Raw genomic sequence first — 21,148 nt, 5'->3', positions numbered from 1 at the left:
TCTTTTTTGATTGCTGAGTAATACTCCATCGTAGATATGTACCACATCTTTTTAATCCAGTCATCTATTGCTGGATATTTGGGTTGCTTCCACATCTTCCCTATTGTAAACAGAACAGCAATAAACATGGGGTGCAAGTGTCCTTTTGAATCAATGTTTTGTGTCTCTTGAGTATATACCTAGTGGTGGGATTGCTGGTCATACGGAAGCTCTATTTTTAGCCTTTTGAGAAAGCTCTAAACAGCTTTCCATAGTGGTTGTATCAGTTTTCATTTCCACCAGCAATTTAAGAGAGTTCCTTTTTCTCTACATCCTCGCAAACATTTGTTGTTGTTAGTTGTTTTAATATGAGCCATTCTCACTGGTGTGAGATGGTTTCTCACTGTGGTTTTAATTTGTATTTCCCTTTTACAAGTGATGTTTAACATTTTTTCATATCTTGTTGGCATCTGCATTTCTTCTTTGAAGAAGTGCCTTTGTAGCTCCTCTGCCCATACTTTGATGAGGTTATTTATTTTGCTTGAGTTTAATCAGCTCTTTGTGTACTTTTGTGATCAGTCCTTTCTCATTTGTATTGTGTGCAAATATTTTCTCCCAATCAGTGGATCTTTATTATTTTGTGTAGTGTCTCTTGCTGTATAGAAGGTGGTTAATTTGATGTAGCCTTAGCTGTTTATCCTTTCCTTTAATATCCTTGCTTTGGGTGATGTAACTTTAAAGATATTATTGAGGTGTATGTCATGCAGAGATTTGCCTACCTTTTCTTCTAGATGTTTTATGGTTTCAGGTCTTATGTCTAGTTCTTTATTTTATTTTTTTAAGATTTATTTATGCATACAGAACTGGGGTACAGATCAGAGGCACATGAGTGGTGAGAGAATCCACCAGAGACAGAGTGGGGAGCAGAACAGGCAGATTGACAAAGTACACTGCTGAGGGGAACAGTGGGCAGGTCAGGAAAGTTCTGCCACACCATGTGGATCACCTCCAGGATTGGGATCAAACTCACACTCAAGTGGCTGCAGCTAATTTCAAGTGCTGCATCCTAACCCATTGCACTACCAGGGAGGCCCCATGTTTAGTTCTTTAATCCATTTCAAGTTGGTTTTTGTGCATGGTGTGAGAGGTCTAGCTTCATTTTTATGCACGTAGAAGTCCAGTTTCCCCAGAACCATTTATTGAACAAGCTTTCATTGTTCCATTGCATATTCTTTGCTCCTTTTTCAAAGATTAGCTGTCCATAAACTTGTGGGTTTATATCTGGGTTTTCTATTCAAATCCATTGATCTTTTTGTTTGTTCTTGTTCCAATATCATGCAGTTTTGATTATTATGGCTTTGTAGTATAGCTTGAAGTCTGGGATTGTGATGCCTTTGGTCTCTTTTGTTCTAGTCAGAAGAGTTTTGGCTATTTAAGTTTTTTTTTGTGGTTCCATATAAATCTCATCAATTTTTTTAAATTTATTTGATGCATGTCATTGCGATTTTTATGGGAATAATATTAAAAATTTATTGCTTTTCATAGGATGACCATTTTTTAAAAATGATTTATTTACTTATGCTTACAGAACTGGGGTATAGACCAGAGGTGTGGTGGGTGAGAGGATTCACTAGAGACAGAGTGGGGAGCAGAACAAGCAGATCTACTAAAATACACTGCTGAGGGGAACAGTGGGAAAGTCAGGAGAGGTGTGCCACGTCATGTGGGTCAGCTCCCTGGTGGGGGCATCAATTTCATGGTGCAGTGGCTTTGGAGAGCTTCATAATACGGTGCTTTAACCCATTGCATCACCAGGGAGAGCCCAGGATGGCCAATTTAATGATGTTAATTCTTCTGATCCATGAACAGGGTATATCTTTCCATTTACTTGTGTCTTCTTGTATTTCTTTTATTATTATTTTATAGTTTTCACTGTATAGGTCCTTCACCTCTTTTGTTAGGTTTTCTCCCAAGTACTAGGTTTTTGTTTTTTTCTGTTGTAAAGGGAATGTTTTTTTCTACTTATTCTGATTGGTTGTTTGTGTATAGGAAGGCTACTGACTTTTGTATGTTGTTTTATATCCTGCTAATTTACTAAGTTGTTTAATTGGCTTGATTAGTTTTTCTATGGAGATTATAGGACTTTCCATGTATATTATTATATTGTCTGCAAACAAAGATAGTTTTACTTCTTTCCCTATTTGGATTCCTTATATGCATTTTTTTCTGTCTCATTGTTCTGGCTAGGACTTCCAGTATTATTTTGAAGAGCATGGTGATAGTGGACATCCTTGTCTTGTGCCTGATCTTAGAAGAAAGGCTTTCAGCTTTTCTACGTTGAGGGTAATATTGGCTGTGGGTTTGTCATATATGGCTTTTATCATGTTGAAGTATGTTCCTTCTATTCCAAGGATTTCAAGGGCCTTGAACGAAAATGAATGCTGAACTTTATCGAAAGCCTTCTCTGCATCTATTGATATAATTATAAGATTTTTATTTTATTTTTTTGTCAGTTGATGTGATGGATTAAATCGATTTATTTTGAGATGTTGAACCATCCTTGTGCCCCTGGTATAAAACCCACTTGATAGTGGTGAATTATTTTTTTAATGCATTGTTGGATTGTGTTGGCTAAGATTTTATTGAGGAATTTTGCATTAATGCTCATTAGGGAGAGTGGACTGAAGTTTTCTTTTTTGTGTGTTGTCTTAAGTTTTGATATCAGTGTGCTGTTGGCTTCATAGAAAGTATTTGGTTGTTTTCCTTCTTTCTTGATTTTTTAAATGAGTTTGTGCAGGATAGGCACTAGTTCTTTTCTGAATGATTTTTCTGTGGTGAATTTTTCCCTGTGGACTTGCTTTGTTATTTGTATTATTTCTTCTCCCTGTCATTTGTTTCCAAAAGTTTCCTATGCATTGAGACACTGAGTTGCTAGTATTTGGCCAGCATTTCTTCTAGGTGCTTCTTCTGGGGTGCCTGAGGGATGTTCTTGGTGGCGGCAGTCCATCTGTTGCCTGATTTCCTTAGGGGGTCTTTGTGCTCCTTTTGGCAATGGTCCCACCCCTGGCCTGGTTTCCCATTCCAATGAGCTACTATGTGTAAGTAGTGGAGGCTCCGCCACTGTCCAACTTCTAATTACTACCAGGTGCTGTGTGCTGTCCATTATCACATGGGGACCCTATCTGCTCCAGCAAGCTGCAGCCACACTCTGCTGCCCTTCCTGTTACTGGCCAGGAGCTGAGTGGAGGCTGTCATGGCCTTCCCAGCTGGATGGCAATATCCTGGGAACCAAAAAAAAAAAAAAAAAAAAAAAACAGAAAAACAGAAAAAACGGTAGATTTTTTTTTTCCCCTTTCATGAAAAGCCCTGCCTGTTTCAGGGCCTTTGGCCACACCCTGCTGTTTTTGGCTAATGGTGGGAGCTGAATGCAGGCCGTGGCACCCCTCCTGGCTAACTGGTAATGTCCTGGGAAGCAAAAAATAAAAAAGCTCAGATTTCCCCTTTGAGGCAAAGCCCCGTCTGTTTTGGTGCTTATGGTTACGCCCTGACATTTTTAGCTAATGGCAGGAGTTGAGTGCAGACTGTTGGACCTCTCTTGGCCGGTAAGGTGCAGGGGGAGTGGAAAGTGCAGATTTCTGCTCTGTAGCAAGCCCTGAGCAAAGCCCAGGGGAATAAAGCTCTAGGCACCCTGTTCACAGCGGAGACTGTTCTATTTCAGTAGCAGAGGCAAACTCTGTCTAAGGCTGATGCCTTAGAGGCTGATGCCTTCTCTGGCTGCCACTCCCTGCTTGGCTCCTCTATCAGGTAATTGCTGCTCAAGGCTAGAGCACTGCAGCCCGGCCTCTAGCTGTGTCAGTGAACTTGGTGTTCCCAGGGGCTGGGGCCTGACCAGTGGTAGCAAGAAGGCTGAGTCTTATCCTTCACACTGGTCTCATCCCCATGGGTCTTCAGCGATCCTGCTCCCCTCTACACAATCAACCCGCTGGCCTTTGTTTTCCTTCTAGGGTTTTCAGATGTTTCTGCTTTCCCAGTTGCTTTCAGTTTTTTTTTTCTTTTTCCTCCTTTTCTTAACGTGGTCAAGGTGTTCTGGGATTTTCGGTGGGAGACAGTGGTCAGGGTCCGATGGAAATCCCTGCTTCTACTTCAGTTGTTTTCACCTTCCTCCTGTTTCCCCTGGGAATCATCAATCCTGCTCCTATAATCTAAGTTTTGGCTGGCGTTTACTGTAGTTTGTCCTCTATTTACTATATCCAAGAGAGAGCTTAATCTCAGGAACTCTTAGTAGCCATGTTGGTGACATCCATTTTTCATTGTTTTATATATTTTGTTCTTTTTCTACTTTTTTCTTTCTGCTCTTTCATTGGAATGACTTTCCCTAATGATTCTCTCAGCCTGCTCAGTTCTTCTTCCATGTACCTCTATTCTGGGCTTTGGGTTAGTGCTTACTATGTGATTTTTTTTTAAACTTTATATACTTTAAAAAGACCTTTTGGGGGCCCTCCTTGGTGGCACAATGGGTTAAAGCACAGTACTTATGAAGCTATTGCAGCCACTGCAGCATGAGTTCAATCCCAGGCCCCAGAGGTGACCCACATGGCGCGACAGACCTCTCCTGACCCGCCTGCTGCTCCCCTCAGCAGTGTACTTCATTAATCTGCTGTTCTGACCCCCACTCTGTCTCTGGTGAATCCTCTCACCCCCATACCCTGCACCTCTGCCTTGTACCCCAGTTCTGTATACATAAATAAATAAATCTTTTTTTATGATTTATTTATTTATACAGAACTGGGGTACAGGCCAGAGGTGCAGGGTATGGGGGTGAGAGAATTCACCAGGGACAGAGTGGGGAGCAGAACAGGCAGATTGAGGAAGTCCACTGCTGAGGGGAGCAGCGGGCGGGTCAGGAGAGGTCTGCCGCGCCATGTGGATCTCCTCCAGGGCTGGCGGGATCGAACTCATGCAGAAGTGGCTTCAGCTTCTTACTGTGGTGCTTTAATCCGCTGTACCACCAGGGAGGGCCCCAATAAATAAATCTTTTAAAAAAATAGTCCTTTATGGACTGATGTCAACTCTCTGACATTTAACTATACACAGGTTCTACCCTTTTCCCCCTTCCCTTTAGTGCTTTGTTGTTGACTCATAGTATTCTGATTTATGCTATTTTTAAATTTCTATTGTCAGCTTGCTCAGGGTGTTCTGTCTTGTTTCCTTCTTTTCATGTGGATGAATCAACATTTCTTGTGTGGCAGTTCTGGTGATGATAAACTGCATTAGCTTCTGTTTGGGAAAGACTATATTTTACCTTCATGTTTGAATGATAATTTTGCAGGGTATTCCTGGCTAGCAATTCTTATTTTTTAGGATTATGAATATTTCATTTCACTCTTCTTGCCTAGAGAGTGGCTGGAGTAAAATTTAAAGAAAGCCTAGTTTGGGTGCCTTTGTATATTACGTATTTTGACTACTGTAAAAGTTTTTCTTTATCTTTGATTTTTGATAATTTAAGAATGATTTGTGTGGGCATAAGTCTTTTTGCATTTAGAAATTTGTGGGGTTTTTTCTGCTTCTGATATATTCATGTTTTTTTTCTTTGTTAGTTTCAGTTAATTCTCATCTGTTATTTATTTTTTAAAAATTGTTTATTTATGCATACAAGAACTGGGGTACAGGCCAGAAGTGTGGGAGGTGAGAGGATTCACCAGAGACAGAGTAGGGAACAAATAAGCAGATCGACTGAAATACACTGCTGAGGGGAGCAGCGGTTGAGTCAGGAGAGGTCTGCCGCGCCATGTGGTCAGCTCCCTGGCCTGGGATTCAACTCGTGCTGCAGCGGCTTCTGCAGCGGCTTCCGGAGCTTCACAGTGCTGGCTTTAAACAGTTACGCCTCCAGGGAGAGCCCTCTTATCTTTTGATTCTTTGAAAAAGTATTTCTGTTCCTTTCTCTCTTTTCACCCTCTAGAATATCCATTATATTTCTGTTTCTTCTTCTAATTGAGTCTGATATTTGTCATATTGTCTTCACTTTCCCTAAATCTTTTAATTTTTCCAGTTAGGAGATTGGTACATTTGAGCGTTATACTTCTGAAATGTTCTCTGTTGTCAGTTTAATTCTACTTATCTTCATTACTTTCAGTCCTGTCTTTGTGTTATTTGAATATTTTCAATCTCTTTGGCAATCTCTTTCCTTTGTGGACCTCCTTTTCCTCCTTTCTATAATCTTGTACCTTCCTATTTGTCTTTGACCTTTAAATACCTCATTTAGCATTTTATTGTTATTTTAAAGCACAGAGACTGAAATGATAGCCTCTATTTCTGTATCCTTTAATGTCTGAACTTCCATTCTCTTTCTGCTTTTCCATCTTGTTTTCAGATGTTCCTTGGTTCCTAGACTTGTGTTGCCTATTTGCTTTTTTTGTACTTGGATTACTCTGGGCTTAGTGTTCTTCATCTTTACTTTTCTTGGTGTAAATTGGTGACAAGAGGAAAGTCTGTGTCTTAAATACTCAGTGACTGTCAGTGGAATGAGGGAGGTCACCTCTGCTACTCTTCTAAGCAAGCTCCATTCAATGCTTCAGTTATCCCAACTTCTCATGCCACCTCCTTGCTGCTCCATATTGTGGCATGGGTCTAGGCTATAAGTGCTGTGTACATTTGATTCTTTACACTTCCTCATGTCTTATTTCTTTACCTGTTGGACTTGAACCAAGTTCAGCAGAGTTTCACCTGAAATTTCTTTGTTCTCCCTCCATTAGCAGGGATTGGATAATCTTTTCTTGCCTGCACTGGCAATGAAACTCCCAGTGACTCCCACCATTCCTACACCTGCATTTGACTACACTTCTTGCTGCAAAGTCTCTCAGGTGAAATTCACTGCACCCCATATATCTATGCCTGGCTGACTACCAGCCTGTTTCTCAGCTGGGGTATCTCATTTCCTGGCCATAATCTCCTTTGCAGCAGGTCACCAACATTAGTGCAACTAATTCATAGGAAAGTGCTGCTACGAAAATTCTAAGTCTTCCTTTGAGCAAAAACTTTTTATGCTTGTAATTATGGGAGAAAGTGATTCCAATCTCTCTTATGTCATGGAATGGATTGATACCTAAATCTAACCATTAGAGTGTACACATATCCTCTACAAATCCACCCCGTCATGGAAAATATCTGTGTGTGTGTGTGTGTGTATGTGTGTGTGTATATATATATGTATATATGTATATATATGTATGTATGTATGTATTTGTATAAAATATTTTCCATGTTTATATGGATGTATATACATAGATTCATATACAAAATAAGTAGATATTAATGTGTGTAAGGATGTCATAGCCATATAACTGAATATAGTCTATAAATAATATATATGAATTTATGCACAGGTATGTGAGAAAGACATCTACAGATGTTAAACAATTTTTATTTATAAAATCTTTATGTGGATATAGCTATCTTAAACTGCCCCAACCTGGTGATTTGGAATGTTAAATATTTTTTTTTTTTTAAGATTTATTTTATTTGTACATACAGAACTGGGGTACAGGCCAGAGGCTCAGGGGCGGCGAGAGGCTTCACCAGAGACAGAGTGGGGAGCAGAATAGGCAGATCGACGAAGTACACTGCTGAGGGGAGCAGCGGGCGGGTCAGGAGAGGTCTGCCGCGCCATGTGGTCACCTCCGGGGCAGGCGGGAATCGAACTCATGCGGAAGTGGCTTTAGCTTCTCAGTGCAGTGCTTTAACCTGCTGCGCCACCAGGGAGGGCCGGAATGTTAAATATTTTTATTAGGACTCCTCTATATTATTAATTTTATTTTACAGCATGTGTCCTAAATGTGTACTTAGCAATAGTAGCATCGGCCTGAAGAATTCTGATAGTGGTTGCACTTTTTTATTGAGATTTATTTATTTATGCATACAGAACTGGGGTACAGATCAGAGGTGCAGGGGCAGTGAGAGGATTCACCAGAGACAGAGTGGGGAGCAGAACAGGCTGACTGATGAAGAACACTGTTGAGGGGAGCAGCGGGCGGGTCAGAAGAAGTCCGCCTCACCATGTGGATCACCTCCCGGCCTGGGGCCAGGGGATCACACTCATGCTGAAGTGGCTTTAGCTTCTTAGTGTTGTGCTTTAACCCGCTGCGCCACCAGGGAGGGCTCTAGTGGTTGCAATTTTAAACCTGATCTGAAGTCATTTCTGCATCCTCATTTATGAAGTAATATACATACTAAAATAATTCCATTGAGGAAAGCATACAAGCTCCTGTTTAAAATATTCTGAGATAATTATGTCTCAGATTTTGCTGTGATAGCGTAGATCTGTTATATGCTGATGAATGTGTTGGACTTCTTGATTCAGATTTTTAAAGAGAGAGAAGAAGATCTGAGGCGTTTGTCTCGCCCATTGGAATGTTCTTGTTTCCGAACATCTATCTGGGATGAAACGCTCTATAAGGTGTGTATATGTCCCTGAATTTCCTTATTTTAAGAGCATGATAAAAGCTAGAAGGGCATTATCAAAACTAAAAGGTTTTTAAGTCTTTCTTAGCCAGCTATATGTATTGAACTAAAAAAGAATCTACAATAAACTGTTTGGAAAATATCAGACTTAACCTTAAGAGATTTTGGTTTTGATCTTAGATTGTGTCGACATACCTACCAAATCACACTGAATTAGCCAGTTTGGTCATGATTAACTTGATACTGATCTTCGTGACAACAGAGGTTTCACTGGCCATCCTCTATTTTGACCTGTTGTGATCTCAATGCTGATTGGAGCTGTGTCTAATATTCAGGTACCTCTACAGGATATAAACTAGTCTACTAGAAGAACAATATTTAGGGGAGAGATTGGAAAAGGGAATCTTAGAATGAGGCATTCTATGCCTAGAGTATGTAAGCATCAACTTTTTTTTTTTTTTTTTTTTTTTTTTGCCAATTTGGAGACTAGTTTTCTTTCAATCAAAAGGATCGTTCCCATTGCTGGAATGGATACCAGACTGCTTGCAGTAACTGTAAAGGTTGCAACAATAGCTGTGTTATGGATGAAGCTGAAATTACATTATGGGCACATAGACTTCCTTATCCTGCTTCCTCCCTTTCTTCTAGTGATTTGAAAGATGGCTCCTTTTATATCCTCCTGTGGTCAGAACTTTCCTTCAGACTGCTTCTGTTATCCAATGACAAGTTTGACTCTGGGTGGGAAAGCATCCTTCTCTGTCACTGGTAGCTACAGCTTCAATATCAACTGCATCTGACAACTATCTTCAACCAGAAGCACAGAAAACTGCTTTTCCAAGGAGAAAAACTGCTGGACTTTTAAAAGAGCTATTGTTTTTTTTTTTAACTAATTCATTTTTCCCCCAATATTATGTCAACCCAGCCTCACTCTAATGACAGATAATCTAATTTTGAGATACCTATGTAGGAGGTACTATCCTAGATTCATTTGGGCTGGATTTCTCTCAAAGCCTCATTCCCATAGAACAGGTAACCGTGAATAAGGATGGACATGTCTCACTAAGAAACAACTGTGGTGTGAAGGATGGTAATACACAGTACGACCAAAGACAATTGGCTAAACACTGCTGTGAGTGACAATGTCTCTGCTGTGGTTAACTTTGGTGCCTTCTCCAAGATAAATTCAGCAGTGACATTTATACAGACCTGGAAATTTGGAACTAGAAGCTCCATACCTATATAATAGCAGTAGTTGGAACACATACACAGCTTAAATTTTTAATTACCTTTTAATCTGAAAGAACTCATTTCATACCTGCTTGGTGCTATTCTACACAGAAATAAGACCAAGTTCCTGCCCTCTAGCAAGGGAGAAAAGAACATTGTACAACATAGCAGACAAATTGGAGTGAGATTGAAGGAGCTATTATAATGGAAATTAAAATTAAAGAGCCTTACAATTATATAGGGGGTGTGTGGTTAAGTTCAACTCTTTATATTGGTTACACTCCTCTGGATGAAGTCAGTTTTAGGCAAACACAGTAGACCATTTTAAAATACATTTGATCCATAATCTATATGGCTGACAAAAAGCTTTTTGGATTCATAATGCCACTAATTTCTCTTGTATGTTCGTCCATGGAGAAGAGTGGCCATTTGTCCATGAGTTATATTTTCATTAAGTTGATTCTTGGATGCGTGTTAAATATAACATTACTAGGTTCTAATCTCTTGTACATGGTTGGATTTAAATATTTGTCCATATTTGAAAGACTGGGTAGGAGCTTTTTAACCCAGTTGTTCAGTTTTCAATTTTTTCTAAGGCAACTTGGTGGAATTAAATTATTTGTATTTCATTATCAATGGAAAGAAATTTCTCCAGCATTTTGCAAATGTGTTTGAAACTTTAAAAAATCCAACTGAAGGAAAAAAAAATCAAATGTTACCTTCATTTTGTCATGATATTTATTTGTGTTATATTTGTTACCAGTATTTGTGTAGGACTGAATTATCACCATATTTTGCTATCTGTACACTGTACTTAATCATTTGTAAATGTCTGGGACTGGCTGCCTGTTAGTAATATTGTTCTATGCTTGTATTCTGTTAGGCTTGGTCCAGCATTGTTTATCAGCTAATTCCCAACGTTCAGCAGCTGGAAATGAACCTAAGGAATTTTGCTGAAATTATTGAGGCTGATGAAGTTCTTCTATTTGAGAGAGCTACTTTTCTGGTGAGAATCTTCTACTCTGTAGAGTACCATCTTCTACTTAGCAACAGAGAACATATTACCACTTCCAGGAAGAATCTCTTTTCTTCTTGTCCTTACTGCACATGCCTAGCCTTATTATAAAATAGTACAGTCATGCATTGCTTAATGATGGGGATATATTCTAGTAAATGTGTCGTTAGGTGATTTCACTATTGTGCAAAAGTCATAAAATGTACACAAACTAAGATGGTATAGCCTATTACATACCTGGGCTATAAATAGGACCAGTGTCCTCCATCAGTGTGGTCCATCATTGACTGAAACATTGTGCCATACATGATTGGATTGTTACTAATACCCTGAAAGAAGACCTTCAGCATATAGTGTCTTAGGTGTTAGAATTTTATAGGTATGTCTTATAGAGTTTAGATTATTTCATTTTGGCTAATAATCTTTTTTTTGTTAAAGGATTTCTCTTTATTCTGAACATTTATTATGAAATGAAGGATACTTTCCTTTTGAGAAAACTGGATTCCCAGTCCTTTCTATAAAAATGGCTTAAAATAATTTTATATCAAGTTTTATTTAGGTAGCAATGGCTTATAACATTATGTAAATTTCAAGTGTCCAGCTTTATGATTCAATATTTGTATACACATTATAATAATCACCAAAAGCCTAGTTTGCATTACAAGAGATGCAGTAATTAAATCAGTGGAAATACTGAGCACAGATGAACAGGCGAGGGATGTTAGCATTTTTTATTTTACTTATAAATCCAATTTAACAACTTTATTAGAAGGTCATACAATCATGGAGGGGGTACAAAAACCAATTATTATAGTAAAAATTTTAAATAGCAGTAATAAAAATTAATTTGAGATGTCAAAAGCACTGCTGATTACCCTAGAAAATGTATTTCTAAGAGCTGTTCACTGTAAATAATTTGTTTTCTGAATTCTACCAATGCTTGGTGATTTTAGACTTATTTCTTTTTTAATTTTTTTCTTTTTCTTTTAATTTTGGAATTGCATTTTTGCTCTTCCATATGTTTCATGTTCTATTCACCCTCCACCAAATGAGCTATTCCAACATCTCTTTACCTCCTTTCCCTACTCCTTTCTCCTTCATACCCATTCAGTTTCTCCATTAAATCCAATATTTAAAGGTGGTATTTTGCCTGTATATATATCCTACATATGAGTATATATATCCTACATATGTATCCTACATATCCTACATATCCTACATATCCTACATATCCTACATATGAGTTAAACCACCTGATATCTGTCTTTCCTTTTCAGGCTTATTCACTTAGCAATTACCTTGAGGTCTGCCCTTTTTGCCCCAAAAATCTGTTTCATATTCTTCACCACTGTGTAGTATTTCATTGACCATATATTCCACAAAATTTTTATCTATTCTTCTGTGTAAATATACTTAAATTGATTCAATGGCTTGGCAATTGTCGACAGTGATGCTATGTACATTGGCATACATGAGTCTTTTCATATAGAATTTTCACTTTTTTTAGGGTAAATACCTAATCTCTACTAGGTATTGCTGCATAATATGGAATTTCCATTTTTAAGAAATCTCCCTACTGTTTTCCAACGAGGTTGCACTAAATTGTATCAATACCAATAGTGAATAATAATAGTGAATAATAATAAGAGTTTTTAACCACATCCTCACCAATATTGTTCATTTTATTCTTTTTGATATGGGCCTTTTTCACAGGAATGAGGTGATATCTCCTTGTGATTTTCATTTGCATTTCCCTTACAATAAGTGATACTGAACTTTTTTTTTTTAAGATTTACTTTATTTATGCATATAGAACTGGAGTATAGGCCAGAGGTGCAGGAGCAGTGAGAGGATTCACCAGAGACAGAGTGGGGAGCAGCACAGGCAGATCGATGAAGTACACTGTTGATGGGAGCAGCGGGCGGGCAGGAGAGGTCTGGCGCTCCATGTGGATCACCTCTGGGGCGGGGATTGAACTCATGGTGGAGTGGCTTTAGCTTCTTAGTGCTGTGCTTTAACCTGCTGCACCACCAGGGAGGGCCAGATATTGAACATTTTTTGATGGCTATCATTCCTCAATGCCTGAAGTTGGTTCTCCTTCTATATAAATTGAAGATAATATCTATGCCATAGGTTTATTGTGTAGGTTAAAGTATAATGAGATAACAATATGCCTTAGCAAAAAAGTATGTAGTTGACAAACTATTAAATGTTGGTTGCTTTTGCTATTATAACAATGGAAAACAGAGAATGCAAAGTGTAGTTTTTCCCCCTTCTTTTGTAGAAACATTGTTACCGTAGCTGCATTTGTGAACTATCCTTCCTGCTAGCTGGTACAGCTGAGTCAAGGAGTGCAGACAAGAGCATGTTTCTGCTTCAGCCCACTGCCAGAGGTCATTTGCTTTGAATTATGCTGTACTAAGGCCTGTTTTTTCCTGCTAATATGAATAGTAACAAGCAAGTGAGCTAGTCTGTCTTCATATAAATGGCATGGAAGAATCCTCCTTCAGCAGTGTTCTTCTGGTAGTACCCATCACACATGATCATAGAGGTCAATCTAACATAAATAAGCTCCCTGCTCTTCACTAACTCTAACAGGTGGCTTTAGTGTATTTTGAAGACTATGGTTAGGTGTTATTGACTATTTTCACTGAGAGTATTGAAGTCAAGGAAAGGGAACTTTTTCTTCCATTTGTCTAAGAATTATATTTTGAAAGTTTCACATGCTTTCATCAAACTGCCCTGCATATTTTCTTCTGGTGAGTAATTCAGTTTTGATTCCTATTAGAAATTTACATCTATGTAGTCAGCCTGGAGGAAATACTTGTATGTTATTACTGAAATCTGAAAATGTTACATGACCTATTTTTTACTTGGTGTGCGTGTTTGTCATGAAAACATTTACTTAAAAATTCACTACATTTAGTAGACTTCAAGGACATTCTTTTCTTTCTATTTGATTTATACATTTTTTAAATAACAAACCATCCCATGAAATACTGAAATAAGATTAACATTTAATGGCTGAAATGAAGAATAATAGCTATAAAACAAAGTAGATAATACTTTAATGACCTAATAAAATTACAGAAATGGTACTGGGCGAGTCCCAATCCATAGAGATATTGAAATCACGCACAATGATGGTAGGATATAGGATAGGATAGAATCAGTTACCAAATCTACGCCGAAGAATAGAGTAGAGATTGGCATGCACATATCTTGAGTAATAGCAGAAATGATATGACTATATTACATGAAATTAAAGGGTATTGATGCTCTTTGTAGGTGATTTCTCATTATCAGTGTAAAGAACAGCGTGATGCCCACAGATTTGAGAAAATCAGCAACATTATTAAGCAATTTAAGCTAAGCTGCAGGTAAGAGATCTTGTGTTATCTATTTATCTCCAGAAAAATATATTGCCATTTTTGAGAGTTTCGAAACTAGTTGGCTATACTTCTGCAGGCTTGTATTATTTAGCAATGGTGATATGTTCTGAGAAATGCACCTATAGATAATTTTATCATTGCACACATATAATAGAGTGTTATTAAACAAACCTAAATAGTATGGTCCACTACTAACCTAGGCTATATGGTAAAGGCTTTTAGGAACAACCATGACATATGTGATCTGTCATTGGTGGAGACACTGTTAAGCAATACACATATTTAAAAGGTCTCTTCATTCAAAAGGAAAACTAAACTGTAAGAGAACTTACAGTTGACTGGGGTGAAAGTCATTGCCCTTTAATGCAAATTCAACTGATAATAAAAATGCATATAAAATTGTAAAAAGAACACCCTTTTAGGATGTTTAATACTATTTGGGAACAAATAAGTAAAAGATATCCATAGGAGTTTTAAAAAGGAGACTTTGTCCTACGAAATAAAAAAATTACTATAAATGTGCAGCATTTAAAATAATGAGAACCTGACTCAGGTATTGTATAACATAGAGAGTGTAGAGATGCTGAACTATGTTGTCTCAGCTTTGATTAAATACAATTTGAATTTCAGCATTGTGAATATAGATGACTCAGCATTATAGTTTAATAAAGATTCAATAATCAAATTCTTACCCTACTAACACTTTGATATCTATACAATAGACTAGTCATTTTTTTTTTTTGCTTTCGCACAATTTGAGATTTTATGACATGTTTATGCTAACATTTTAAGGTATAGCAAATGTCATGTATGTTGCCTTAAATATTTTAGAAGTATTGGAATCATTTTTTGAATTTCAATATAATATTGAAAAGACCTAGTTACTAGTCTGAAAAATAGGAAAGTTTTAACTAGCTTCTTAAATACTAGATAAATCAAATACTAGATATGTATTATTATGGTTTTTTACATCATTAATCATTTTGTGCATTTTTTCATTTTGGTTATAATCCTCGTGTGCTTCCCACCACCAATTCACCCATGTGCCAACACAATAATCCCATGCTCTCTTTCCTCCCCAGTTTTGATCCTATTCCCCTCTCCATCCCTATAGAATGTTTCTGGTTTGTAGTTGTCCAGTGATTTTGTTTTTATTTTATTATAATTGCATTTTCCCCTGATCTCCTATGAGTGAAACCATTCAGTACTTTACTTTTTCTTTCTGGCTTATTTCACTAAGCTTGATCCCTTCCAGCTCCATCCCTGTTGCTGAAAACAAGACATGAGTTTATCCTTTTTTGATCGCTGAGTAATATTCCATTGTGTATTTGTACCACATCTTCTTGATACAGTCATCTATTTGGGGGCATCTATTTTTGGGTTGATTCCACTTCTTCCCTATTATAAAAAGAGCAGCAATAAATGTAGGGGTGCAGTTGTCCTTCTGAATTAGTGTTTTTGTGTCCTTTGGGTAGATACCTAGGAGTGGAATTACTGGATCCTATGGAAGCTCCATTGTTGGCAGCTTGAAAAGCCTCCAAACAGCCTCCCATAGTGGTTGGACCAGTTTGCGTTCCCACCAGCAGTTTAGGAGAGTTTTTTTTTTTTTTTTCTCCACATCCTTGACAACATTTGTTGTTGTTAGTTTTTATAATATGATCCATTCTCACTGATGTGAGGTGGTATCTATCTCATTGTGGTTTTAATTTGCATCTCCATTATTACAAGTGATGCTGAACATTTTTTCATATGTCTCTTGGCCGTCTGCATTTCCTTTGGAGAAGTGTCTTTTTAGCTCTTCTGCCACTTTTTCATAGGATTGTTCACTTAATTTTTGTTGAATTTCATTAGCTTTGTATATCTTTTTGATCAGTCATTTATCATTACTATTGTGTGCAAAATTTTTACTCTAATCAGTGGGGTACCTCTTTGTTTTGTGTAATATCTTTCTTCTACTGTACCGAAAATCTGTAATTTGATGTTGTTCCAACTGTTTATCCTTTCATTCACTCTCCTTGATTTGGGTGATGTATCTTTAAAGATGTTAGAGAGGTGTATGTCATGTAGTGTTTTGCCATATTTCCTTCTAGATATTTTATGTTTACGGATCTTATGTCTAGTTCTTTAACCCATTTTGAGTTGTTTTTTTGTGTATGGTGTGAGGTAGTAATCCAGCTTCATTGATTTGCACATAGCAGCCCAGTTTCCGAGCACCATTTGTTGAACAAACTTTCTTTGTTCCGTTGAATATTCTTTGCTCCTTTGTCAAAGATCAGCTGTCCATTAAAATGTAGGTTTATATCTGGGTTTTCTGTCCAATTCCATTGGTCTGTATGTCTGTTCTTGTTTCTGTACCATGCAGCTTTGTAGTATAGTTTGAAGTCTGAGAGTGTGATGCCTCCATTAGCTTTTGTTTCAGTCAAGAGAGTTTTGGCTATTTGATGTTTTGTTTGTTTGTTTGTTTTTGTGGTTCTATATAATCTAATCAATATTTGTCCTATTTCTTTGAAGAATGTCATTGAGATTTTTATTGGAATAGTGTTAAATTTGTAAATTGCTTTTGCAGGATGGCCATTTTAACTATGTTAATTCCTCTGATTCATGAACAGGGGGCGTCTTTCCATTTCTTTGTGTTTTCTTGTATTTCTTTAAATAGTGTTTTATAATTTTCTTTGTATAGGTCTTTTACCTCTTTTGTTAGGTTTATTCCCAAATATTTGATTTTTTTGTTTGTTTGTTTTAATTGTAGAGGGGATTTTTTTTAATTTCCACTTCTTGTCATTTTTTTTTTTTTATGTATAGGAAGGCTACTGACTTGTGTGTTGATTTTATATGCTGCTACTTTAATAAACTGGTTGTTTTGATTAGTTTTTCTGTGAAGTTTTAAATTTCTTTCATGTAAATTATCATATTATCTGCAAGTAATGATAGTTTTACTTTTTCTTTCCCTATTTGAATTCCTTGTATGCCTTTTTCCTGTCTTATTGTTCTGGCAGGACTTCCAGTGTTAGAGAAATTTTTTTAAACTAAGTTTTGGCCTAAGCTTGCTTTCATTTCACAGTCAATATAAAGTTCGAGCTATTTTAAATTTCAGTCATTTTCCACAACATGTTATATTCAGCATTAGTTTCCATTTAAAATAAAGTGGGATTAGTCGTTAACCATATAAATGAATTGATTTGAGACATAATAATATGAAAAAGTTTAACATAAAAGATAGAAATTTATTATATCATTACTATATTTACTAATTTTTTCCCTTTGTCCTATAGCAAGCTGGCTGCCTCTTTCCAGAGCATGGAAGTCAGGAACTCTAACTTTGCTGCTTTTATTGACATCTTTACATCCAACACTTATGTGATGGTTGTGATGTCTGATCCATCCATTCGTAAGTTTAAATTTAGCTGACATAGGTTCAAAACTATGTGTTCTTTAAACTAGAGTTAATAATTTATTAGATACTATAAATCTATTTTGTAGTGAGGATGGTTGCACAAGAGTATGAATGTACTTAATGCCACTGACCTTAAATATACTTAATATACACTTAACACAGTTAAAATGGTAATTATCTTGTTAGGTATATTTTAAGAAAAATTTTAAGGCTAATGTAGCTTTTTACTTTTTATATTTATACACATGTTCATATACATATACATATATATGGAATATATACATCTATATATATGGAAGCTTAAAATATATTAGACATGTGTATTTACTTCAAAAGTCAAGTTACTAAATTTATAGTTTTTAAAGAACATAATATCTCCATGTAGTTATTTTCTATATGAACTATTAATGGAAACTATCCCATTCTAAGGCTGTAATTGGGTGAGTAATTTTATGCATTGTCTCATCTCAAATTTACACATAATTTTCTTTGTTGGATTCTAAGCAATAGATATATAATATAGTTAGAGTATAATAGCTTTACCTAATTCTGTTTGTAATGTGATTTATAATAAATGTGTGTGTGTGTGTGTGTGTGTTTGTATGGTCTTCCTACTACAGAGCTCATAATACTTGTAATTTCCTAAATAATAAGAGTGCTGTGAGAAAAGAAGGAAAATAATGCAAATGTATGGTTTATATACTATATGGTACATATTTTCAAAAGACTAATCAATCTGAATTCTGAATTATTAAATATTGTACCATTTTATAGGTCATTATATACTTCTAAGTACAATATTCCTATATTTATGTTGTGGATATAAAGGGAAGTAATCGGTGTTTGCATGTCTTATTAGTCATATCCCTTAACTATTTTACAAAAAGTTGAGCATTATTTCCAAGATGACCCTAGAAATTTAAATTATCTCTGATATGTTTACTTTTCTTACCTTAAGTTAATATTAAAATGCAACATCAAATGGGTTTTATAGCCTCAAGCCAAAAGATTTTATTAACTGATTTTGAATGTTTTCAGAATATTGAAAAATCTACTTATTCAGAAAATTAAATAATGGTTAACTTGGTACCTCCTATCCCCTGTAGGTCCTCTGCAATATGCATTAAATGATTTGTTTTAATATTCAAACATTCCTTTTACTGTCTATGCTTAATTTGTTGGGTATTTTCTTCCGCCTCAGCTTCTGCAGCTACTCTGATCAACATCCGCAATGCCAGGAAACACTTCGAAAAGCTGGAAAGAGTGGATGGACCTAAACAGTGTCTTCTTATGCGCTAACAGCCAAATGTGTCAGAAAATAAATTGAAATACTGTTTCTTAATTAATCTTAATGTATTCATATATGTAGGCTCTGAAATATTGTGATGCGACCACTTCTGTACTCCTTCCCTACTTTCCAGTTTATCTTGAATGCTATTTATTCAAATAGCCAGTGAAGAGTTAAAAGATAAGCTGTTCATGAAGTTGGGATGACATAAAGTAGGTGCTTGTATGTGTTCTGATAGCAGGTTCTTCTACTAGTGTAGGTCTTCTGATAACATGGTCCTAATAGTTGTGTTTGTCAAAGCCTTTCCCAACCTTGTGTTGTATTCCTTATGAGATAGTAATCTATGTTTGGAATATACTGTTTTCTCAGCATGCATTAAAATTATTCTTCAACTGAAAATAAACTTGCTGTTAGGAATTTAAGTGTCTATTTTAGGAATTTAAGTGTCTATTTTCCCCCTTTGTTTCTTTAACTTTTCCCTAAAAGTAAATTAATTTCTCAATTATCTTAGGGAAGGGTGATATGTTGGTTGAAATATAGCACAAAATAAAGTTGAATGGAAAGGGTAGAGCCAGATTATAATCTTAAATATAGCAGAAAAGTTTAGATAGGACATGATAGGAAGTAGGAAACAATTGTAAGATTCAGAGGTGGAGAACTATGTGAAAGGAATTTGAAATAAAGTTAACTTAGTTTTTATGGACTGATGGATAGCAGTTGGGGAAACTGTATACAGACTTGAGGTATGTTAAGAGTGTTATAGGATATAACGAGAAGGAATGAATTTTCAATAGAAGGAAAATAGAGTTTATGGTACAGAGTCTTCTTTTTTGAGTCAAGAATGGCTAATTTTATCTATTTCACTCATAATACCAAGTGGGGTGCGCCTTCATTACGTTAATCAAGTAGTGTTAAAATATTTTTCAAGTTAGAGTCCTATATGACTTCATCACCTAAGGAAAAGATGAAGCATTGTGAACTGGGAGAAAAGGAGCTTGACAGCACTAAAGTTACTCAAAGACCTTTTTCAATTTACATAAGTAGTTAACACAACACAAGAGCATGTAGGGAATCTGTAGCACAATAGACTTATCTCACTTTCCTGGTCTTATTTAATGAAGACACTCCATCCAGACCACAAGAACTTTATCTTTATCCATCTTGGCTTTGTATATTCTTTGAGATAATACTGGTTTACAAGCAATGTACAATTTTTAGGAGAATAGGTTCACATCTTCTCAGAAGGATGTTATCATACCACTCCCAATATCAAGTCACCCATACTCTTTTATCCCAGACCATTGGGACCTCTCCCTACTTCACTCCCACCCCAACTGCCCCTCACTATCTTGTAGCCTCAACTGGCAATCATTCTTCCTTCCAGTGATGTTTTGGTATAGTTTCATCAGTTCCTTTGTTATTTTCCTCTATATGTTATTTTCCTCCATATTCTCATTATGAGTAAAATCATGTAGGATTTGCATTCCTCCTGACTTATTTCACTTAGCATAATACACTACAGTTCTATCTGTATTGTCACAAATGACAAGAGCGCATACCATGTGATACAGCAACTCCTTTCTCCATATTATTATCTCTGGTTGAGAGCATTTTCACTGAACAGAAAAGAACATTTTGTCTTTTAGGTAGTCTACATTATTTAGGTAAAAAAAATGTCAAGTTTTAACCACTTGGGACTAGTTTTATCAGCAGTTATATTAACCTACAGCAGAGGAGTGTTTTTTTGTTTTGTTTTGTTCTGTTCTCAGTGGATGTTTCAGATTCTTACCCTGTTATCAGCCAGAAAAAAATTTAAAGAGTAACTGAACCAGGAGCCTGTTGTGTGACTGATATGAATCATGCTTTGAAATGTTCCTATCATCCTCAGTATCTGAGGTTGAATTTGAGAGAACTACCTAAAACTGTGCTTTTATTTTAAGATGTAGATAAATGTAGTCATTAAATTAGATAAGCATGAGAAAATAATTTGCCCTTGGTTAAACCTTTGCTCAGATTATAGTGATTGGATTTAGAGAACTATAACAGAATGAAATATTAGAAAATAAAGGTTATGCTTTGATTTAATCTTTTTTATGGTGGTGGACAGACAGTCTTTGTCATTGAAAACAAAAAAAGCATGAGAAAGGTCAAGGATGGGGCCATCTTCAAACTGAAGAAAATACTAGTGGATAGTGAAGTTGTATAATTCACTAGAGAGAGAAGAAATCAGAAATGGAGATGAGGAATTCATGATACAATCAAATCATATTTTCTTCCCTGTAGGAGGACTTACCATCGGTTCTTAAAATTGAGCATGCATCAGAATCATTTGGATGGGTATTGTTAAAACACTCTGCTGCTTCATATCCACCAGCAAGAGTAATGTTGCAATGGAA

General features: G+C 36.3%; 1 protein-coding gene across 2 annotated transcripts in view; it reads left to right on the top strand.

Annotated features, from left to right (window-relative positions):
• RRAGB (Ras-related GTP binding B) overlaps positions 1-20,844 on the top strand; it is a 43,185-nt gene extending 22,341 nt beyond the window's left edge. For both annotated transcript variants that reach the window (XM_004695319.2, XM_004695318.2), the window contains 5 exons: positions 8,336-8,431; positions 10,547-10,669; positions 13,967-14,058; positions 17,343-17,458; positions 18,666-20,844. In XM_004695319.2, coding sequence (XP_004695376.1) covers positions 8,336-8,431; positions 10,547-10,669; positions 13,967-14,058; positions 17,343-17,458; positions 18,666-18,763 — 525 coding nt within the window. In that variant the 3' untranslated portion in view covers positions 18,764-20,844. The remainder of the gene's footprint in view (positions 1-8,335; positions 8,432-10,546; positions 10,670-13,966; positions 14,059-17,342; positions 17,459-18,665) is intronic.
• The last annotated feature ends 304 nt before the right edge of the window (positions 20,845-21,148 follow it).

Source organism: Condylura cristata, unplaced genomic scaffold (assembly GCF_000260355.1).
Source record: "Condylura cristata isolate star-nosed mole 26May11 unplaced genomic scaffold, ConCri1.0 scaffold00059, whole genome shotgun sequence".
Taxonomy (NCBI): domain Eukaryota; kingdom Metazoa; phylum Chordata; class Mammalia; order Eulipotyphla; family Talpidae; genus Condylura; species Condylura cristata.
This window is presented reverse-complemented; position numbering and strand designations above follow the sequence as displayed.